This window comes from Pongo abelii, chromosome 4 (genome assembly GCF_028885655.2).
Source record: "Pongo abelii isolate AG06213 chromosome 4, NHGRI_mPonAbe1-v2.0_pri, whole genome shotgun sequence".
NCBI lineage: Eukaryota > Metazoa > Chordata > Mammalia > Primates > Hominidae > Pongo > Pongo abelii.
Genome location: NC_071989.2, coordinates 123,230,031 through 123,250,163, shown reverse-complemented (window position 1 = coordinate 123,250,163; position 20,133 = coordinate 123,230,031). Strand labels below are relative to the sequence as shown.

The window sequence follows — 20,133 nt, the reverse complement described above, 5'->3', positions numbered from 1 at the left end:
GACCTGTGAATAAATGGACATCCTGATCCTTGGTTAAAACTGATCTAGTCTTTTAAAACAAACTGGCTAGATTTGAGGGGACTATTATGACTGGAGCTGTCTCAGATAAAAGCTATTCTCAGATAAACATATAGTTGGCCAGATACTTTGAGCATTAAAACTCAGAGAGTGTGGTGCTTTTATATCATGCGTCTGAATTCTACCATCTATTCTTCTCTGGTCCTTACCTCTTTGAGTCAACTAACTTATCTTTTCCTATCTTGTAGTTCTAATTTAAGCTGCCATCATACAACTAAGCCTTACTTCAATTTAAATGGCCAAATTTATCTTATTGCTACCCTAGTTAAAAAAGAGTACCACCACTTTGCACCTAGTACTTCTGATCTCCACATAGGCCTGTTAGGGATGGTATTATCAGAATTGCCATTTTACTTTCAGCTTGGTGCTGAGACGTACCTCTCAGCCTGTGGAATAGTGTTTGGTGTTTAACAGTGCCCTCTTGTTGAGCACCCTTTTCTTTTCAAGTCATTGGTAGTAACTGAGCCTGAAATGCTCAGATTGGCCTTTAAGGGCTACAGATTGAAAGGCGTTTTCTGGATGTTATTATTCTTATTTAGATTCTCAATACATTTTTCTGTTACAACTTTTTACCCCGTGGTGTTTCGGGGCTTTTGTGTTTTGGTTTTTGTGTATTTCAGAGTAGGTTTTCTGGGCAAGACCAGGGATCTCACCAAAACCTATGATGGTATTTCTGTGGGAAAGAAACTATACTTATTTGAAAAGGTCTGCCTTACAGACAGATTATTCAATGAGCTCTGGAAATTGCCTATTTTTATAAAACTGTATCTTCATTATTGTGTAATTATTTAATAGGCTGGGATGGACTGTCAGTATTATTTTGGAAGTCGCTTTGTTGCTACTCTTATTGTGTATAGGTGTGTGTGTGTGTGTGTGTGCACGTGGGTGTTTGTGAGAGTACATTATAAAATCTGAAGACAAAACTATTTGAATTGCTGCTCTTCCATTTACTTAGAAGCCTTAGGAGCAGGAGCTCTAGGAATGATAGTGAAACAATAAAAATGTACTATTTTTATATTCAAAAGTTTTGACTAATTTAACCATTATTACCTTGTTCTTTTTTCCAACTGATTCTAATCTTTCATACATCCTTTGGCCCTCTGTGCCTAAGGCCATTAACTGTTTACTCTGGGTTAATAATGATAATTGCCATAGTTGATTTTATTATCTATTTATCAGAGGCTGTAGAAGAGGATGAGTCCTGTGTAATTAAAAAAAAAAAATTCTGCAGAGTCTTTGCTAAACTCCCGTTTTGTCCATTTGTGTTATGAATATGTTTCAACAGGAAAAGCTTTCAAAGGATATTGATTACCTTATTGGTAAGGAAAGCCAGGTGAAGAGTCAAATATCTGAACTAAACTTGCTAATGAAAGAAACAGAGGTAAGTGATAAACTAGCTTGCATATTTTAAATTATTATTATTTTATCTAGACATTCATTCATTTGTTCATAAAATCCTGAGAGTATTATATGAGCTTGGAATACAAAGTTGTGTTAGATTTCACCCTTGCTTTTCTGGGGCTATGGAAACAAATGTAAAAAATGAATTATAATGTTGTGTGGTCACTGCTGTGATAGAGCTTAGTGATTAGATGATATTGGAACACAGAGGGAAAAAATGACTGTGGCAACTAACAAGATCTCAAAAGTATTTAATAGTAGCATGAGGGAAATGATAGGTTTTACTTACTTTTATTATATTTTTAAAAATTAATAGATCACTTTTGGAAAATGCGCTGTATGCAGTTTGGGCCAGGTTTATTTTAAATTCCCGGTATTCCTGAGTGTATACCCTATATATGTTCCCCAAAAGACATATATTAGAATGTTGGTGGCTGCCTTGTTTGTAATTGTCACAAAGTGGGATCTACCCACATGCCCATTAACAGTAGAATAAAAATAGCAATAAGAATGAGTGATCTGCAGCTGCACACAGCAGTGTAGATTAATCTTGCAATAATGTTGAAAGGAAGGTGCCATATACAAAGGAATACATACGATGTGATTACATTTCTAAAAAGTACCAAAAAAGGTGAAACTAGATGATGTGGTTAGAGTTGAGGAGGGGTAGGTTAGTGTCTGGAAAGATTATGTGGAGGCTTCTGGGATACTGGTAATGTTCTTTTATCTAATCTGGATTTTCTGTTGGATGCTGGTTATATTGAGTGTGTGGGTAAAGATTCATTAGTCTTTATACTTACGTGTACATTTTTCCATTTGTGTATTATGTTTCAATAAAAAATTAGAAAAGATAACAGCATTTTTAAAATAATAGTAAAAGGGGATTGGATTGGGTTGTTTTAAAAGTCCAGATATTCTTTATTGACTTTGTTGTACACTTGTTTTTCTTCTCCATTTGAAACAAAGTTGAGCCATTACTCCTGATTTTTAGTAATTAAATATAAAAATATCCCAGCTAGTATGACACTGTTACTTGAAGAAATTTTTTTCCAATATAGGTTGAAATTACTGAGAAATCACGTAAATTAACACCACTACCAGCAGTGCTTTTGTTTTTAATTATATTTTCCTGATCTTTACTGATTCACCACCCTAAGTCAGTCATTTTTCCATGCAGTTTGGGGTTTTCTTTTTCATATTTTTGTTGGATTAAGTGACAGACTGTCTCAACACAAGGCAGATGATCACCTTAGTAGGTTGCTTCAAGTGTTGCATCTTTGGTCATTTTATTAATAGCTTTGTTTGTTGGTCCTCTCAGGCCTCCTGCCCTTCACTTCTGAAATAAAGACCAAGAGTCTGTTTTGGGGTTTGTCATCAATAGGTTAAAAATTGAGGAACTTAGGTGTCAAGTATTTACGTAGACACTGATTCCTTGGGATAGTGGGGATATTATTGAGTTGTTTTGTATCATTTGCCTAAGCTGTATCGGTAGGCTTATCAATAAGAATTTTTTTTACGCTAGATAACTTGCCTCCATTCTCGACATTTACTTAGTGATGATGGAGACACTGTCTTTTTTATCTGTAATTATACTTAGCTGGAAAAAAATCTATCTATAGTGATATTTCTGAATTGAATGTTGTGATTTGTCAGTGAAATACTATCAAAATGTCACTACCTTCTGCTCTTTCTCTTTTAAAAATATGTGGCTGTCGGGGTTAGGAAACAGGAGATCTGGAAAAAATTTCCTTTCATTATAGGTGTTGGCTGGAAGCCAATGGAGAATGCACAGTACACTTCTGCCATATATTGTCAGCTTTTAAGAATGTTCTCAGCCAGGCGCAATGGCTCACGCCTTTAATCCTAGCACTTTGGGAGGCTGAGGCAGGCGGATCACAAGGTCAGGAGTTCAAGACCAGCCTGGCCAACATGGTGAAACCCTGTCTGTATTAAAGATACAAAAAACTAGCCTGGCGTGGTGGTGCGCACCTGTAATCCCAGCTACTTGGGAGGCTGAGGCAGGAGAATCGCTTGAACCTGGGAGGCGGAGGTGCAGTGAGCCAAGATCACTCCATTGCATTCTAGCCTGGGCAACAGGGCAAGACTCCGTTTAAAAAAAAAAAAAGCCGGGTGCGGTGCCTCACGCCTGTAATCCTAGCAGTTTGAGAGGCCAAGGCAGGCAGATCACAAGGTCAGGAGATCGAGACCATCCTGGCTAACACGGTGAAACCCCATCTCTACTAAAAATACAAAAAAAAATTAGTAGGGTGTGGTGGTGGGCGCATGTAGTCCCAGCTACTCGGGAGGCTGAGGCAGGAGAATGGCGTGAACCTGGGAGGTGGAGCTTGCAGTGAGCTGAGATTGTGCCACTGCACTCCGGCCTGGGCGACAGAGAGAGACTCTGTCTCAAAAAAAGAATGTTCTTGAAGACTTTTTTTCTGTTGGCTGCTGTCTGTGAGTCTGTTCTAATAAGTGCTTAGGAGTGTTTGCCAGTCTTCTCAAAATCATGAGCTCTGATTTTATAGGAATTCAGAATGTTTAACAAACACTAGGGTCATTTTATGACAGTTTGTATGAATGTTTATTTACAGTATGTGACATTGTGGTATATACTTTATGTAAATAACCTTTTAAAATCTCTTCACAAAAACCTAAATAGTTTTTCTTTTCCCCTATTTTCAGAAGAGAAAAACAGAAAGAGAAGTGAAATGATTAGCATATGGTCACACAGCTAAGTCAGGATTTAATTATAATTAAATTATATTAATGTGAAGAGGATACTTTTATTTTTATATCTTAGTAAAGAATGTCATATTTTAGAGTTTTCTGGCTAAAAACTTTTTTAGGCTGGGCACGGTGGCTCACACCTGTAATCCCAACACTTTGAGGGGCCGAGGCGGGTTGATGACGATGTCAGGAGATCGAGACCATCCTAGCTAACACTGCGAAACCCTATCTCTACTAGAAATATGGAAAAAAAGCCGGGCGTGGTGGCACGTGCCTGTAGTCCCAGCTACTTGGGAGGCTGAGGCAGGAGAATCATTTGAACCCAGGAGGCAGAGGTTACAATGAGCCGAGATCGCGCCACTGCGCACCAGCCTGTGCGACAGAGCAAGACTCTGTCTCAAAAAAACAAAAACAACTTTTCAAAAAGTTGGAGTAGCGTAGAAAGGGTGAAAACATTTCTGAATTTGAAATGAATTCAAAGCTCTGGAATTATGTTTTCCTGTTTTTGTTTAAATCAGTTCATTTCTCCTTCATATTCCTTTATATACCACTGAAAGATTGTTCTCTTATTTAATTGACTAAGTTGTTTATTGCCAGACTTTGGAGATGAAAAGCTTAAGGAAGTACAATATTACAAAATTACAAAGTAAATCTGAATAAAAGTTGTCAGTTGTTCTTTGCTAAGTGTATTTGATGCCAAAATACTGTTCTGAAAATTTCAGAGTCAGATAAAACTTTTTTTCTTTATAATATGTAGGTTGGTTTTATCGAATTTTGATAATGTTGTCATCACATAGATGAAATGTAATTATGTAGAACTTTGTGGAAAGCCATTTCGGTTTAGCAGAAGAGGCAATTCTTTGTTTTATCTTAGTGTAATGGAGATACTGTTTTTTCATAGTGTAATGGAGAGAGGGCTAAAGAAGAAGCAATTACACATTTTGAAAAGCTCTTTGAAGTTCTGGAAGAGAGGAAATCATCTGTTTTGAAAGCAATTGACTCCTCTAAGAAACTAAGATTAGACAAATTTCAGACTCAAATGGAAGAGTACCAGGGACTTCTAGAGAACAATGGACTTGTGGGATATGCTCAAGAAGTGCTAAAGGAGACAGATCAGTCTTGCTTTGTGCAGACAGCAAAGCAGCTCCACCTTAGGTATTCTCTTTTACTTCTAACTTTTAGAACCTATTGAGCAATGTTATTAAATGCTGCTGTGTATTCTCACTTTAGCTCTGAGTGGTCCATAATGCTGTGTTAATGTGAGGTACATCTTGCCTCATTCTTAACTTTAATTTTGAGTGAAGTGTGGGTTTTATTTTGTTCATCATGTTGTAGATATTTAGTCTGATTTGCCTTCTTAAAGAATCATTTTTATATAAAATATCTGTCTGCAGAATACAGAAAGCCACAGAATCTTTGAAGAGCTTTAGACCTGCAGCTCAGACTTCTTTTGAAGACTATGTTGTTAATACCTCTAAACAAACAGAACTTCTTGGAGAATTATCCTTTTTCTCTAGTGGTAAGTCTTAATGAAGGCAAAAACCTCATTCTTTTTGTCTGAATTTATATTGTGTGGAAGAAAACACAAATTCTCTTAAATTTGACATTATAAAGCAACATCTCACTTGCCCAGGACTATCATAGCATCCTGAAATCATATCCTATTTATGTTTTTAAAACTATATTTTTATGCACAAAAACTATGTTCCATTAGTTTGTGTGTTTTTAAACATTGCATAAATAGCATTATGTTGTATGTATTTTTGTAAATTGCTTTTTAGAAAATTAACATAAATATTTGTTAATATATGAAATTTTGGTTTAAAGCAATATTTTAATTGTTTACCATATTTCATAAGTAAATAAATCATTTTCCTACTAAGAGACTTTTTTTTCCATTTTTTTCCTCTTTTATAAGCAATGCTGTATCGCATATCCTTGTCAGAATTTTTTGGGCAAGTGTATGTGAGTTTCTCGGACAGAAGCCTAGGGATGGAATCTGCAGGCTGTTTACATTGCTGTATTAGTTTGCTTGGGCTGCAGTGACGAAAGTACCATAGACTGAGTGACTCATACAAATTCATTTTCTTACATTTCTGGAGACTAGAAGTCAGAGATCAAGGTGTTGGCAGGGTTTGTTTCTTCTGAACCTCTCTTGGTTGATAAATGATAAATGGCTGTCTTCTCCCTGTGTCTTCACATGGTCTTCCGTTTGTGTGTTGGTGTGTGATCTAATCTCCTCTTTTTATAAGGACACCAGTCATATTGGAGTAGGGCCCCTTCTAATGACCTGATTTTAATTTAATTTCCTCTTTAAAGACCCTATTTTAAAATACAGTCACATTCTGAGCTACGTACTGGGGGTTAGGACTTCAACATGTGAATTTCCAGGGGCGAGGGCTGGGGTCTGGGGGACTGGGGAAGGATGCAGTTCAGTCCATAACACTTGCTTATGTTTGTATTTTGCTACTTCCTAGCAGGGAGGTCTTCCTTGCCTTTTTTTCTTCTTCTCACCTCATTCCTCTCCCTAAGATTTCTCTTCTAGGGATGGTGAACACTAGAAAGATATATTTATAGTATAATTACTTTATAGGTGCAGATTTGTAGATTTGTACATTAATACAAGGAAATTTGTCTTGTTAAAAGTTTAAAACTCTGAAGGATTCCTGTGACCTCCTCTTCAAATCTATACCCGAATCTGATACTTATTTATTATGACTATCTTATTTTTTCAAATAGATATTTGTCATCACTTAAAATGCTGATTGTATTTCATACACAATACTGTGTTTCCAAAATGTATGCTTGAATAGTATATATACAAATAGATATTTGCTAACTTGTGAGTCCTAGGTCCTCCCTCCCTGTGGATCCCAAAATGGTTGCTGGAAAGGTGAGGTTGAGGGTGGGTGATCCTGGGTTATACCATTGTATAGCAAGGAACCACTAAAACAGATGGATGAGAATGGGTTAGTAGTCACCTAGCTTCTGGCTGATGGATCTTCCCCTCATTTTTTGCTACATGCATTTTTTTTTTTAGTAAGCTATGTTTCAAAAAAAGAAAGATAGAAAAAAAGTATGAGGTAGGGGGCATACTATTTGTTATTCTGTAACTTTTTTTTTTTAATTTTAAAATGTATTTTGGATAACTTTCCAGATCTCATTATGGCTGCATAACATTCAGTTGTATAAATGCAGCATACACAGACATGCTTATACATTGGGGAATAAGCAGAGGAGAGAGACTTCTGCTTCTTATTCATGTCCTTCACTGTGATTTGTCATAAATGTGTGTTTGTAGCTTTTATAGTGTATTGTTCTTAGCATATGATTCCAGCAGTTAAGCTTAGGAATTGGCTCTATAGAAAGGACTATGCATATGAACAAAGATTTAGAATCATTTTATTTTTAGTGAAAAACCAGAAACCTATTTCCAAAACTAAGCAGTTAAATGTTGATATGTCCATGTAGGTAGCATACCATTGAGGGGGAAAATACTGGCAAGATCTATACAAAAAGGTTATAGTAATTACCCTTGAGTTAGTTAAAATCTTTTAATGTGTATTTTTTAGTTTCTGATTTCCTTACAAAAATATGTACCATGATTTTATTTAGAAAAGTTAATTTGCTTTGCAACTCTACAGAATAAACTATGCAAAGAAATGATAAAATGTTCATTGAGAGGCCAGGCGTGGTGGCCCATGCCTGTAATCCCAGCACTTTGGGAGACCAAGGCAGGCAGATCACGAGGTCAGGAGATCGAGAACATCCTGGCTAACATGGTGAAACCCTGTTTCTACTAAAAATACAAAAAATTAGCCAGGTGTGGTAGCACGCACCTGTAATCCCAGCTACTTGGGAGGCTGAGGCGGGAGAATCACTTGAACCTGGGAGGTGGAAGCTGGAGTGAGCTGAGATCATGCCACTGCACTCCAGCCTTGGCAACAGAGCAACACTCCATTTAAAAAAAAAAAAAAATCATTGAGAGTTTGATATTCTTACCAGACTTAGATTTTAAAATATTAAAATAATAGTTTGTTTAGGGGAGGACATAGGTAAAAAAATTTCAAGTCCTGGGCTGTTATGTTATTCAGTAGGTAGAAGGCATGTGGTTACAAAAAATTTACTTGTAGCTTTGAGTCAGTTTTTGTCTTTTTTGCTCTTGTTTCTCCTTTCAGTTACAAATATAGATATACCTTTTAAATATAAAATAGATAAAACATATTTAATATATTTAATTTTTGTGCTTTCTTATATATAGTATTATAAATTTAGAAAATTACTGGACAGTATAGAAATCATTAAATATTGTTTATATGTCATTTTATTGAGGAAAAACACTGGTTTTCAAATGTCAGTATTTTAATGTTTTCTATTTCATAATTCTTTCAGGCATAGATGTGCCAGAGATCAATGAGGAACAGAGCAAAGTTTATAACAATGCCTTGATAAATTGGCACCATCCAGAGAAGGATAAAGCTGATAGCTATGTTCTTGAATATCGGAAAATCAATAGAGATGATGAAATGTCATGGAATGAGATAGAAGTGTGTGGAACAAGTAAAATAATTCAAGACTTGGAAAACAGTAGTACCTATGCTTTCAGAGTAAGAGCTTACAAGGGTTCAATCTGTAGTCCTTGCAGCAGAGAATTGATTCTTCATACTCCTCCAGCTCCAGGTATGGTGAATATCAGGAATAAAAAAAGCATAGAGTTGCAACAGACCTTGATAAAATAAACTAGTCAGTATCTCCATGTAGACCTGCACTGAAACCAGCTCTTGTTTTTAAAAGATTCCAGAAAAGTAGCTTCTATCCCAGCTGGGCTTTAGAAATGAACTGAGTACTTGAATTTTTACCTTGTAGGCTGAGAACAGGATTAGGTTTTAACTGATGTCAGATAGAGAAAAACATGGAAGAAATTTGGGTGAGCAGAGCTATTAAGTTGGGATTTAAATAGCATAAATGCTACTTCAAAAGTTTTAAATATATAATTCTGTATTTTTGGTTAGTTTATGGAAATCTCTAAAACATAATTTTTTAAATTTATTGGTGTAATATCCTAAAATATAATTTTGATTTAACCTAATTCTGATTTGTCTGGATTTTTTATCTAACTTGGCGCTTCTCAGCTAATAGGGATGGAAGCCATATATTAGAACCACATGAATAGCTTTTCCTCCCACGCTAAAAGCTCCTTATGCCCAGTCATCGCCCCCTCCCTTCCCAAGTTAAAAACCACTGATACTACATATAGAGCGCCTAAAGATTTTTATAGAATGTGAATGACTTTAAAGGTTTGTTGATGTTCACTATGACGTCTGCATGAACAAAGGATATTTAGAACCAAAGTTGTGCTCAGCCTGGTTAACAGGAAAACATTTTCCCCTTTCAGTCACTGCCTCAGAGATACCTTTAATTGGATTTTAGGTCCACTGCCCCCTGCATGTTTTTAGTGTCTTATGTACCCATATTTTCTGCACTCTCTCCTTTCTTCCTTTTTTGTTCAAAATAGAAAAGCACAATTTGTTTTTCATGCACAGTGTTGCTTTTAAAAAACTGGAATACAAACATATAAGATTGGCTAAAATTATGTTTCTTAAATTTTAATCAAATCCAATAGAGAGTTTTGGGATGAATTTGCAAGTATTAAGTAAGTATTTTATGGTTTATGCTATTTCTGCTTCCTTTTCTAGTCTTTCTGCCTGAAAGTGGAAGAAAAACCTGGACATAACTGCTGTTTTCAGTCACATAGTGGAGGGGAAGGGAGGAGAGGAAGTGTTAACAGTTGTCTTCCTTTTTATGAGAGAAGATGCATGACTAGGGTGACCGTTTAAATTTATTTTGCAAACTGGGAGACTTTTGAGATTTGAGAGCAAGCACAAATAATCATGCCAGGAAAAGAGGCATTAGCAAGAAGAATGGTCAGCTCACATGTGGGTAATGGCTGTAGTTTGCTAGCAGCCTTTTTTTTTTTTTTTTTTTTTTTGGAGGTGGAGTCCGGCTCTGTCACCCAGGCTGGAGTGCAGTGGCACCATCTCAGCTCACTAGCTCACTGCAATGTCTGTCTCCTTGAGTTCAAGCAATTTTTCTGTCTCAGCTTCCTGAGTAGTAGCTGGGATTACAGATGCAGACCAGCATGCCTGGCTAATTTTTGTATTTTTAGTAGAGCCAGGTTTCACCATGTTGGCCAGGCTGGTCTCAAACTCCTGACCTCAAGTGATCCACCCACCTCGGCCTCCCAAAGTGCTGGAATTATAGGCATGAGCCACCACGCCCAGCTGCTAGCAGCCTGTTTAAAAATATATATATATATATACACACACACACATATATGTATATATATATAAAATATATATGTGTATGTATATGTATATATAGAGATAGATAGAGAGAGAGAGAGATGGGGTCTCACTGTGTTGCCTTTGCTGGCCTCAGACTCCTGAACTCAAGCAATTCTCCTATCTCCCATGTAGCTAGGACTAAAGGTGTGCACTATGATGCCTCAGGGTCATTTTTTAAATTGTGGTGTAATAAAGATAAAATGTATTATTTTATAATAAAGATAAAATGTATTATCTTAACAGTTTTTAAGTATACAGCTCATTGGCATTAAGTACATTTACGGTATTGTTTAAATATCACCACTTTAAATATTAAAGTGATTAAAAAATATCACCTCCTTAACTTTCATTATTCTCAACTGAAACCCTGTACCCATTAAACAGTTACTCCTATTTCCCCTCTCCCCAGAGGCTGGTAACTTCGATTCTAATTTCTGCCTCTATGAATGTGCCTGTTCTAGGTATCTCATATAACTGGAATAATGCAATATTTGTCCTTTTACATCTGGCTTATTTATCCATGTTGTAGCATGTATCCAAATTTATCCATGTTGTAGCATGTATTGAAATTTATCAATACATGTTGTAGCATGTATCCAAATGTATGTATCCAGATTTATTCACGTTGTAGCATGTATCCAAATCTTTCCTTTTTAAGGCTGAATAATATTCCATTGTATGTATATACCACATTTTCTTTATTCATCTGTTGATGGACTTTCCGTTGTTTCCCCATTGGCTAGCAGCCAATGTTATGCTTAATATATTTGAGTTGATGTAGACTTATGGGAGTGGTATCATCATTCTGCAGATGAAGAAATTAAAGTTTGGATCAAACTTTAGTTGAATGCTTGAGCAGGATTCAAACCCAGGTCTCTCTCAACCCAAAAGCTGTGTTTTTGTTTTTGTTTTTTTACACTGTCCCATGTTTCTTATGTCTGCCATGTTGGTTGATACAGAAAAAGCTTTATTAAAATAGCTAAAATGTCCCAAATTAACAAAACTTATACAATAAGAAAATAGCTATTTATGAAAATATACAACTCTCTATTGTTTTTTATCTTTAATAAAGATAAAAGAACAAATTCAATAGTGTGAAATACCTGTGATAGATTTGCTATCTGTATTCCAAAGAGCTGTTTTTATGAATTTTCACATATATTTAAAATATTTTCATCTGCTTTTTGAGACTTCTGAAGATTTTTAAGTAGAGAATATACTGGGTAAGATATATTGCTAAGTTGGGTTTTGGTTTGTCATGGTTGTCTGGGGTAGTGTGACACCTCCTTCCCGCTTCCTGTCTCTTTTCAGTAATTTCTGTAAGAAAACCTATCAGATTTAACAAACTAGAGCAATGATAATTTTTAGCCTGATATTAATTTTAAGCTCCATTTAGTTTTCAGCTTCCTCTTTGATGAAAAATGTGGCTATAATAATGAACACCTCCTGCTGAACTTGAAGAGAGACCGTGTAGAGAGCAGAGCCGGATTTAATCTTCTACTTGCTGCAGAACGCATCCAAGTGGGTTATTACACAAGCTTAGACTACATCATTGGAGATACTGGCATTACAAAAGGAAAACACTTCTGGGCCTTCCGTGTGGAACCGTATTCATACCTGGTAAAAGTGGGAGTTGCTTCTAGCGATAAACTACAAGAATGGCTCCGTTCTCCCCGGGATGCAGTTAGTCCAAGGTAGGTTTTCGTATTGATCTAGAACTTGATAATTTTTTAAAAGTAAGCCTGAAAATAGATTTGGCTTTGTTACATTTGGAGTATACATTTCTTATTTCTTAGATTCTAGTATTTTGGCTGTGGCTTGACTGAGAAAAGGAGCCGGGTATTCTTGTAATCACACATTGAATAAGGAGAGTTAGCAGTTACTTCTTAATATCATGAGGAAATCTGTTTTGGATCTCTTAATTATGATATAGCTTCACAGTTTTAAATTTTGAAAGTCTTTAACATGTTGCCTCAATTATGTCATAAAAATTACCCACGTATATAATACAGTGCCTCTGATTGTCATACTTCACAATTAAGTTGTTCTTTTCTTATGGGACACAGTTTCTTTAAACTTTCCCGTAGGTCCTTTTCAAAATTGGGTCGTGGTAGACATATTTCCACAGCGAAGACTTCCAGTTTCTTAAGAGATTGACTAATGAAGATTGTACAGTTCAGTTCTTTTAGATGGAGTAAGGTCAACTAGCTTTGAAAAATAATTTTTGACCACTCATGTGAACAGTATCCCAGCTTAACAGTCTGAATGACAGGAAAAGCTTTTTGCAGAAAGATGAAAAATTTATATAATGCTGAAAATTGTAACAGTAAAACATAGTGACATGTCCACTTGATAGAAAGTTAGTATTAATGTTTAAAAAGTTCATAACATTAGAAATATTAGAAGTGGAGAAACCTAATAAACATTGTTGATGCATTATTATCCAAAATATATAAAAAGCAACATAGGCATATTGAAAAAAATGGGGAACATGTTTCAAAATTTTATATGTTTTATTGTTTTATGATAAAGGTGAAAAAGCTTCATAATCTTTGTTTGCTTCATACATCCGTGTTGAAATCCCAACCAGGAAATAGAGCTCTTAGGATGAGAATGAAACATGCTTTTTTTCTCTTGCGTTATTTTACAGTGCTCATATATTTCACTTAGCCTGGTAATTCCTTGGTTTAGGGCATACATCTTATCTTTGTATTTTCTTTTCTTTTTTGAGACGGAGTTTTGCTCTTGTTGCCCAGGCTGGAGTGCAATGGCGCGATCTTGGCTCACTGCAACCTCTGCCTTCAGGGTTCAAGCGATTCTTCTGCCTCAGCCTCCCAAATAGTTGGGATTATAGGCATGCACCACCACACCTGGCTAATTTTTTTTAGTAGAGACGGGGTTTCTCCATGTTGGTCAGGCTGATCTCGAATTCCCAACCTCAGGTGACCCACCTGCCTCAGCCTCCCAAAGTGCTGGGATTACAGGCATGAGCCACCGCGCCTGGCCTGTATTTTCTTATACAGTTATGTATTAGCTTAGCAACAGGAATATGTTCTGAGAAATATATTGCAAGGCAATTTCATTGTTGCGAGAACATCATAGAGTGTTCTTACACAAACTTAGATGGAATAGTCCGCTACACACTTAGGCTATGTAAAACAGTCTTTTGATCCTAGAATACAAACCTGTACAGCATGTACTGTAATACTGTAGGCAGTTTTAATGCAACAGTAAGTATTTGTGTATCTAAAGATAGAAAAGGTACAATAAAAATAAGTTATAAAAGATAAAAAATTGTATACTTGTGTAGGGTACTTACCAAGAATGGAGCTTGCAGGACTGGAAGTTCTCTGGGTGCATCCATGAGTGAATTTGAAGGCGTAGGACATTGCTGCACACTACTGTAAACTTTATAAACACACTATACACTTAGGCTGCACTAAATTTATTTAAATATATTCTTAAGAAATTAACTTTAGGTTTATAAACTTAAACTTTTTAACTCTTTTGTAGGAACACTTAGCTTAAAACACAAACACACTGTACATCTATATACTTTTTTTTTTTTTTTTTTGAGATGGAGTTTTGCTCTTGTTGCCCAGGCTGGAATGCAATGGTGTGATCTTGGCTCACCACAACCTCCACCTCCTGGGTTCAAGCAATTCTCCTGCCTCAGCCTCCCGATTAGCTAGGATTACAGGCATGTGCCACCATGCCTAGCTAATTTTGTATTTTTAGGAGAGATGAGGTTTCCCCATGTTGGTCAGGCTGGTCCTGACCTCAGGTGATCCTCCCTCCTCAGCCTCCCAAAGTGCTGGGATTACAGACGTGAGCTACCACTCCTGGCCCCCCCAATTTTTTTTATAGCCTTGTTCTACAAGTTTTTTTTTTTAATTTTTTAAATTTTTAACATTTTAAGCATTTTTGTTAAAAATGAAGACAGAAACATAATAGCCTATCCAGGGTCAACATCATCAATATCATTGTCTTCCACTTCCATGTCTTGTCCCACTGGAAGGTCTTCTGGGGCAGTAACATGCATGGAGCTGTCATTTCCTAGGATAACAGTGCTGCCTTCTGGAAAACCTCCTTAAAGGGCCTGCCTGAGGCTGTTTTACAGTTAACATTTTTTTAAATAAGTAGAAGGAGTAAGTCTACAATAACAATAAATGCATTGTATAATAAATACATGAGCCAGTAACAGTCACTTATTAAATATTACATAATGTACATAATTGTATGTGTTACACTTTTGTGTAACAACTTTAAGCACTGTTTACACCAGTATCGCCACAAACATGTAACGGGTTATGCTACAGCCTTATAGTGGCTACCACGTCACTAAGCTATAGGAATGAATGAATGAATTAATTAATTAATTTATTTATTTATTTAAGACAGGGTCTCGCTCTGTTGCCGGGACTGCAGTGCAGTGGTGCTATCTCAGTCCACTGCAACTTCCGCTTCCTGGGTTCAAGTGATTCTTATGCCTCAGCCTCCTGAGTAGCTGAGACTACAAGCGTACACCACCATGCCTGGCTAATTTTTGGATTTTTAGTAGAGATAGGGTTTTGTCATGTTGGCCAGGATGGTCTGGAACTCCTGGCCTCAAGTGGTCCTCCTGCCTTGGCCTCCCAGAGTGCTGGGATTACAGGCATGAGCCACTGCGCCGAACTGAAATATTTTAGTTTTGTTATAATCTTATGGGACCACTGTGGTATATGAGTCTGTTGTTGACTGAAGTGTTATGTGGTGCATGATTGTACATGATTGTGTGCTATAAAAATTTAACATTTGACCAGTTCCTTCACTGCCCGCTCCCTCACTTTTTGGAAGGCTAAAATTATCAATGATTTTCTAGGGTTTCACTTATGTATGTAACTAAAGTAGTGTTTAATGACAGGGAATTTGGGGCTGAGTCTGTGGTATAATTCTAAATTGCAATGTGTCATTTTTATGTTTTTGATTTTGTTTTAATAGAAAGCTTTTGATGTAAAAATTATTTCAACTTTACATCAATGTATATTATCCTGTGAAAATGTTTTGAAGATACTTAGATCTATGGTTGAAGATACAGATACTTTGTATTATGTTTCAGATATGAGCAAGACAGTGGGCATGACAGTGGAAGTGAGGATGCCTGTTTTGATTCTTCACAACCGTTTACCTTAGTTACTATAGGCATGAAGAAATTTTTTATACCCAAGTCACCTACTTCTTCTAATGAACCTGAAAATAGAGTTCTCCCTATGCCAACAAGTATTGGGATTTTCCTTGACTATGATAAAGGCAAAGTAAATTTCTATGATATGGATCAGATGAAATGCCTTTATGAGCGCCAAGTGGACTGTTCACATACACTGTATCCAGCATTTGCATTAATGGGCAGTGGAGGAATTCAGCTGGAAGAACCCATCACAGCAAAATATCTGGAATACCAAGAGGACATGTAGTTGAAACATCTGATGTGACTCAGGATAAAAACTGTAAACAAAGCAATGCCTTAGTGTTAACCTTCGTAACTAATTACATATCGCTGAGTGTTCTGTCACCCCACTTGTGTTTGAGTATGATTCTTCTTGAAATACAGAAAATCTAAACAGCCTTGTGTCTTCCATGTCATTGTTCTGCCTTTCACAAATGATGAAAGTGAAGATGTGCTTTCCAAGTTAATACTGAGGTGGTTAACTTTGCAACTGGATTGTCTTTTACTTTATGTACAGGATATCTAATTTATTTCTGTCAGCTGGTGTTGCTGACACTTTCCTTATGGTGGGGGGGATACAAAAGTATTTATTATGATTCTCTTGTGTTTGATTTTTCATTTTTATATCATGTTTATGTCCTAAGAGAAGATATTTTTTAAATGCCTTATGGATAGGAATTAGTGCTAAGCAATGTGTCTTGCATTTGTTTTCAATAGGAAAACAAAGTTCTAGATAGGTAAAAAACACTTAAAAGTGGTAGTATATTTAAGTGGAAAATTATGTATTTTAAAGTGTGTAACTATTAAAACTATATTGCCTGGAAAAGGAATACTACTGTTTTGTTTTGTTAAGACCACAAACTGTATTGTTAAGGACATTTTAAGAGTCTGCTTAGCCGTACCACTCATTTAACAGCATGGGTAGTAAGCATGGTTTCTTGCAGAAAACACAAAGTTCTCAGCTAACACATTAAACTTCTCACTTTATATACTTTTTTTCAGAGAAATTTATCTTCAGTTTTTCTTATTCTGTGAAAATATTTGTTCTTATATCAAAGAATTATTTTTCAGATATATTGGTAAAGATGGACTGATATTAAAGTCATATTTATTCTTTTACCCCCTTACTGTGTTTTGTGATTTTCATTTTTGGCCCAATTATTACGTATCAGGTTTTCCTGGTTTATATTTACATGTTTGAAAAGTTCATTGTATATTTTAGTAGCGTTACATATATTTTAAATTTTTAAAACATTTAATTGTTGACGTGGCATTTTCTATTTCTCATTGGTAATAAGCATTTCTAATATAAGCCAGTAAAAATACAAATTTAATTACTTAGAAATGATAACTAAGATCACAATGACTGTGTACCCTTTAAAATATCTTTTAATTTGAGGAATTACATTCTATCTAAATTGTGTGTCTGTTTTTGAAGGGTGTTGCTTTCAAGTAGGTTGTTTTTATTTAAAGTACTTTTTTTTTGAGGTTAAAATGTTCAGAAACTACTTTTGTGCACTGTAGCAGTAATCATTTATGGAATGCTTTTGACATGTTTTAACAGGGTAACCAAAACTTTTAGGCCTGTTGTTTTTGGTTGTCCTTGTTGGTATATTTTTAATGGAAATCTGTTACTCAGGCTGGTAGCATTAAATTAGCTTTTTACCCTCAACTCAAGTAGCAAATATCATGGAGAACTTCAGTGTTTAGCAGGCTGTTAATTTCCCATCTATGAATAGCACTTTATGATGTAGGCTAAACTAAGCAAATAATGCAGCGTTATGTGGATCATTGTGCAATAAAGCTGCTAAAGTCACATTTGTGGTTAAGTTTGATACTCAAGCCTTGTACAAGCACATATCATGTAGACATTTTTAAATATGAAGCTTTAACAGGAATAGGATAGCCGTTTCAAACCTTGTACAATTGTAAATAAATTGTTTAGCTGTGTTTCTTTCATTTTTAATAAAAAATTTAAAAGAATTCATGTGTAATTATTCAAATCTGCATTCCAGGAATTTTTAGTATGTTTACATGAAAAGTTGAAACAAACTGATTATGAAAAGATGATTAGCTGTACATATTAACTCAGAGCTACAGTTTTATATGAAATCATTTTGAACATTTATTTATTAGCTTAATTTCTGCAAAAGTGATTATTAGAGAAGCTTAACATAAAACTTCAATTGTTTCATATATTAAATTGTTTTTTAATATAAAACAATATAAAATTTTATTTTTTTATTACATAAGCTAATAATAATAGTGCAAGTTTGTTCTTTTATCCTCAAAGGAAAAATATGGTAAAAGTTATATCTTGACTAAGGATCTGAGGGTCAACATTTTAATAGTTAGCAAAATGCTGTATTTATAATTAATATATTCAAAAAATACTTTAAACCAAACGGTATATAAGACATCAGAAAGTATCTACTAAATAGTACAATATAGTAACCACCTTATAACACTGTACTTAATATACCTCAATTTTATAAAATATTGTAAATAGTTCTACCGTCTAAGCAATTCTAGATTTTATTTTTCCCTTAGTGCAACAAATCAGAATGCATGATTATAGAATGCTAAAAGCTCTTGGAGATACTTTGCCAGGCATCTTTGAGGAGAAATTTTAGAGAATCAACGACACTTGATTAAGCATTTATGAACCATAAGTTTTTTCTTCTGCTCTCCTGTGGAAAAAAACAAACATAAATAAAACAACAAACCATATTGGCAATTGCATATGTTTATAAACATTCCATTAATTTTTTTTGTTTTAATTATCTTTTAAGATGAAATAATCTGTCCATAGGCTAGAGCAGCAAGTTTATGCAAGAGAATATGAAAACATCCTTCCTTCTAGTAGAATATGTATCCATAGTGCATGATGTCCACTGAAGTTTGTAATATTTTTACATGCAATGTTACTATTGCAGTTATTAACAACCTACAATGTTTTGCACATAGTAGGCTTTCAAATGCTGTTAGGATTCAACATGGGACATAAAGCCTAAGAATGGAACCAGATTCCCTAGGGTTTCAGTATTTGATTTCTAGACGACTAGAAGACTGCCCTGGTATAATCTATGTGTTTTGGGATTTTTTTATGGTGATGAACAAAGTAAACATTTGACCTGGAAATCACTGGAAATATTCAAACCAAACAAAAGGGTAATAAAAAGTAAACCTATCCTTAACTTTAAAACCAAGCATGGGTTCTTCTGGTTGATGGATGTATAGTTGAGAAAGCATTTTTCTCTAGAACTATTCAGTTTCACTGACAGGGAAGTCTTTTTTGGCACAATAACCAATTATTGAATGATTTTATTTATTTTTTTATTATACTTTAATTTCTATGCTACATGTGCACAACATGCAGGTTTGTTACATATGTTTACATGTGCCATGTTGGTGTGCTGCACCCGTTAACTCATCATTTACATTATGTGTATCTCCTAATGCTATCCCTCCCCCCTCCCCCCCACCAGTATGTGATGTTCCCCACCCTGTGTCCAAGTGTTCTCATTGTGCACTTCCCACCTATGAGTGAGAACATGCGGTGTTTGGTTTTCTGTCCTTGCGATAGTTTGCTCAGAATGATGGATTCCAGTTTCATCCATGTCCCTACAAAGGACATGAACTCATCCTTTTTTTATGGCTGCATAGTATTCCATGGTGTATATGTGCCACATTTTCTTTATGCATTCTATCACTGATGGACATTTGGGTTGGTTCCAAGTCCTTGCTGTTGTGAATAGTGCTGCAATAAACATACATGTGCATGTGTCTTTATAGTAGCATGAATTATAATCGTTTGGGTTTATGCCCAGTAATGGGATGGCTGGGTCAAATGGTATTTGTAGTTCTAGATCCTTGAGGAATCGCCACACTGTCTTCCATGGTGGTTGAACTAGTTTACAGTCCCACCAACAGTGTAAAAGCATTCCTATTTCTCCACATCCTCTCCAGCACCTGTTGTTTCCTGACTTTTTAATGATTGCCATTCTAACTGGTGTGAGATGGTATCTCATTGTGGTTTTGATTTGCATTTCTCTGATGGCCAGTGATGATGAGCATTTTTTCATGTGTCTTTTGGCTGCATAAATGTCTTCTTTTGAGAAGTGTCTGTTCATATCCTTTGCCCACTTTTTGATGGGGTCGTTTGATTTTTTCTAGTAAATTTGTTTAAGTTCTTTGTAGATTCTGGATATTAACCTTTTGTCAGATGGGTAGATTGTAAAAATTTTCTCCCGTTCTGTAGGTTGCCTGTTCACTCTGATGCTAGTTTCCTTTGCTGTGCAGAAGCTCTTTAGTTTAATGAGATCCCATTTGTCAATTTTGGCTTTTGTTGCCATTGCTTTTGGTGTTTTAGAGATG

General features: G+C 35.5%; 1 protein-coding gene across 5 annotated transcripts in view; it reads left to right on the top strand.

Moving 5' to 3' along the window:
• TRIM36 (tripartite motif containing 36) overlaps positions 1–16,154 on the top strand; it is a 56,248-nt gene extending 40,094 nt beyond the window's left edge. For all 5 annotated transcript variants that reach the window (XM_024247636.3, XM_054555827.2, XM_024247637.3 and 2 more), the window contains exons 5-10: positions 1,364–1,459; positions 5,108–5,361; positions 5,601–5,725; positions 8,599–8,886; positions 11,947–12,244; positions 15,649–16,154. In XM_024247636.3, the coding sequence (XP_024103404.1) occupies positions 1,364–1,459; positions 5,108–5,361; positions 5,601–5,725; positions 8,599–8,886; positions 11,947–12,244; positions 15,649–16,003 (1,416 nt within the window). In that variant the 3' untranslated portion in view covers positions 16,004–16,154. The remainder of the gene's footprint in view (positions 1–1,363; positions 1,460–5,107; positions 5,362–5,600; positions 5,726–8,598; positions 8,887–11,946; positions 12,245–15,648) is intronic.
• The last annotated feature ends 3,979 nt before the right edge of the window (positions 16,155–20,133 follow it).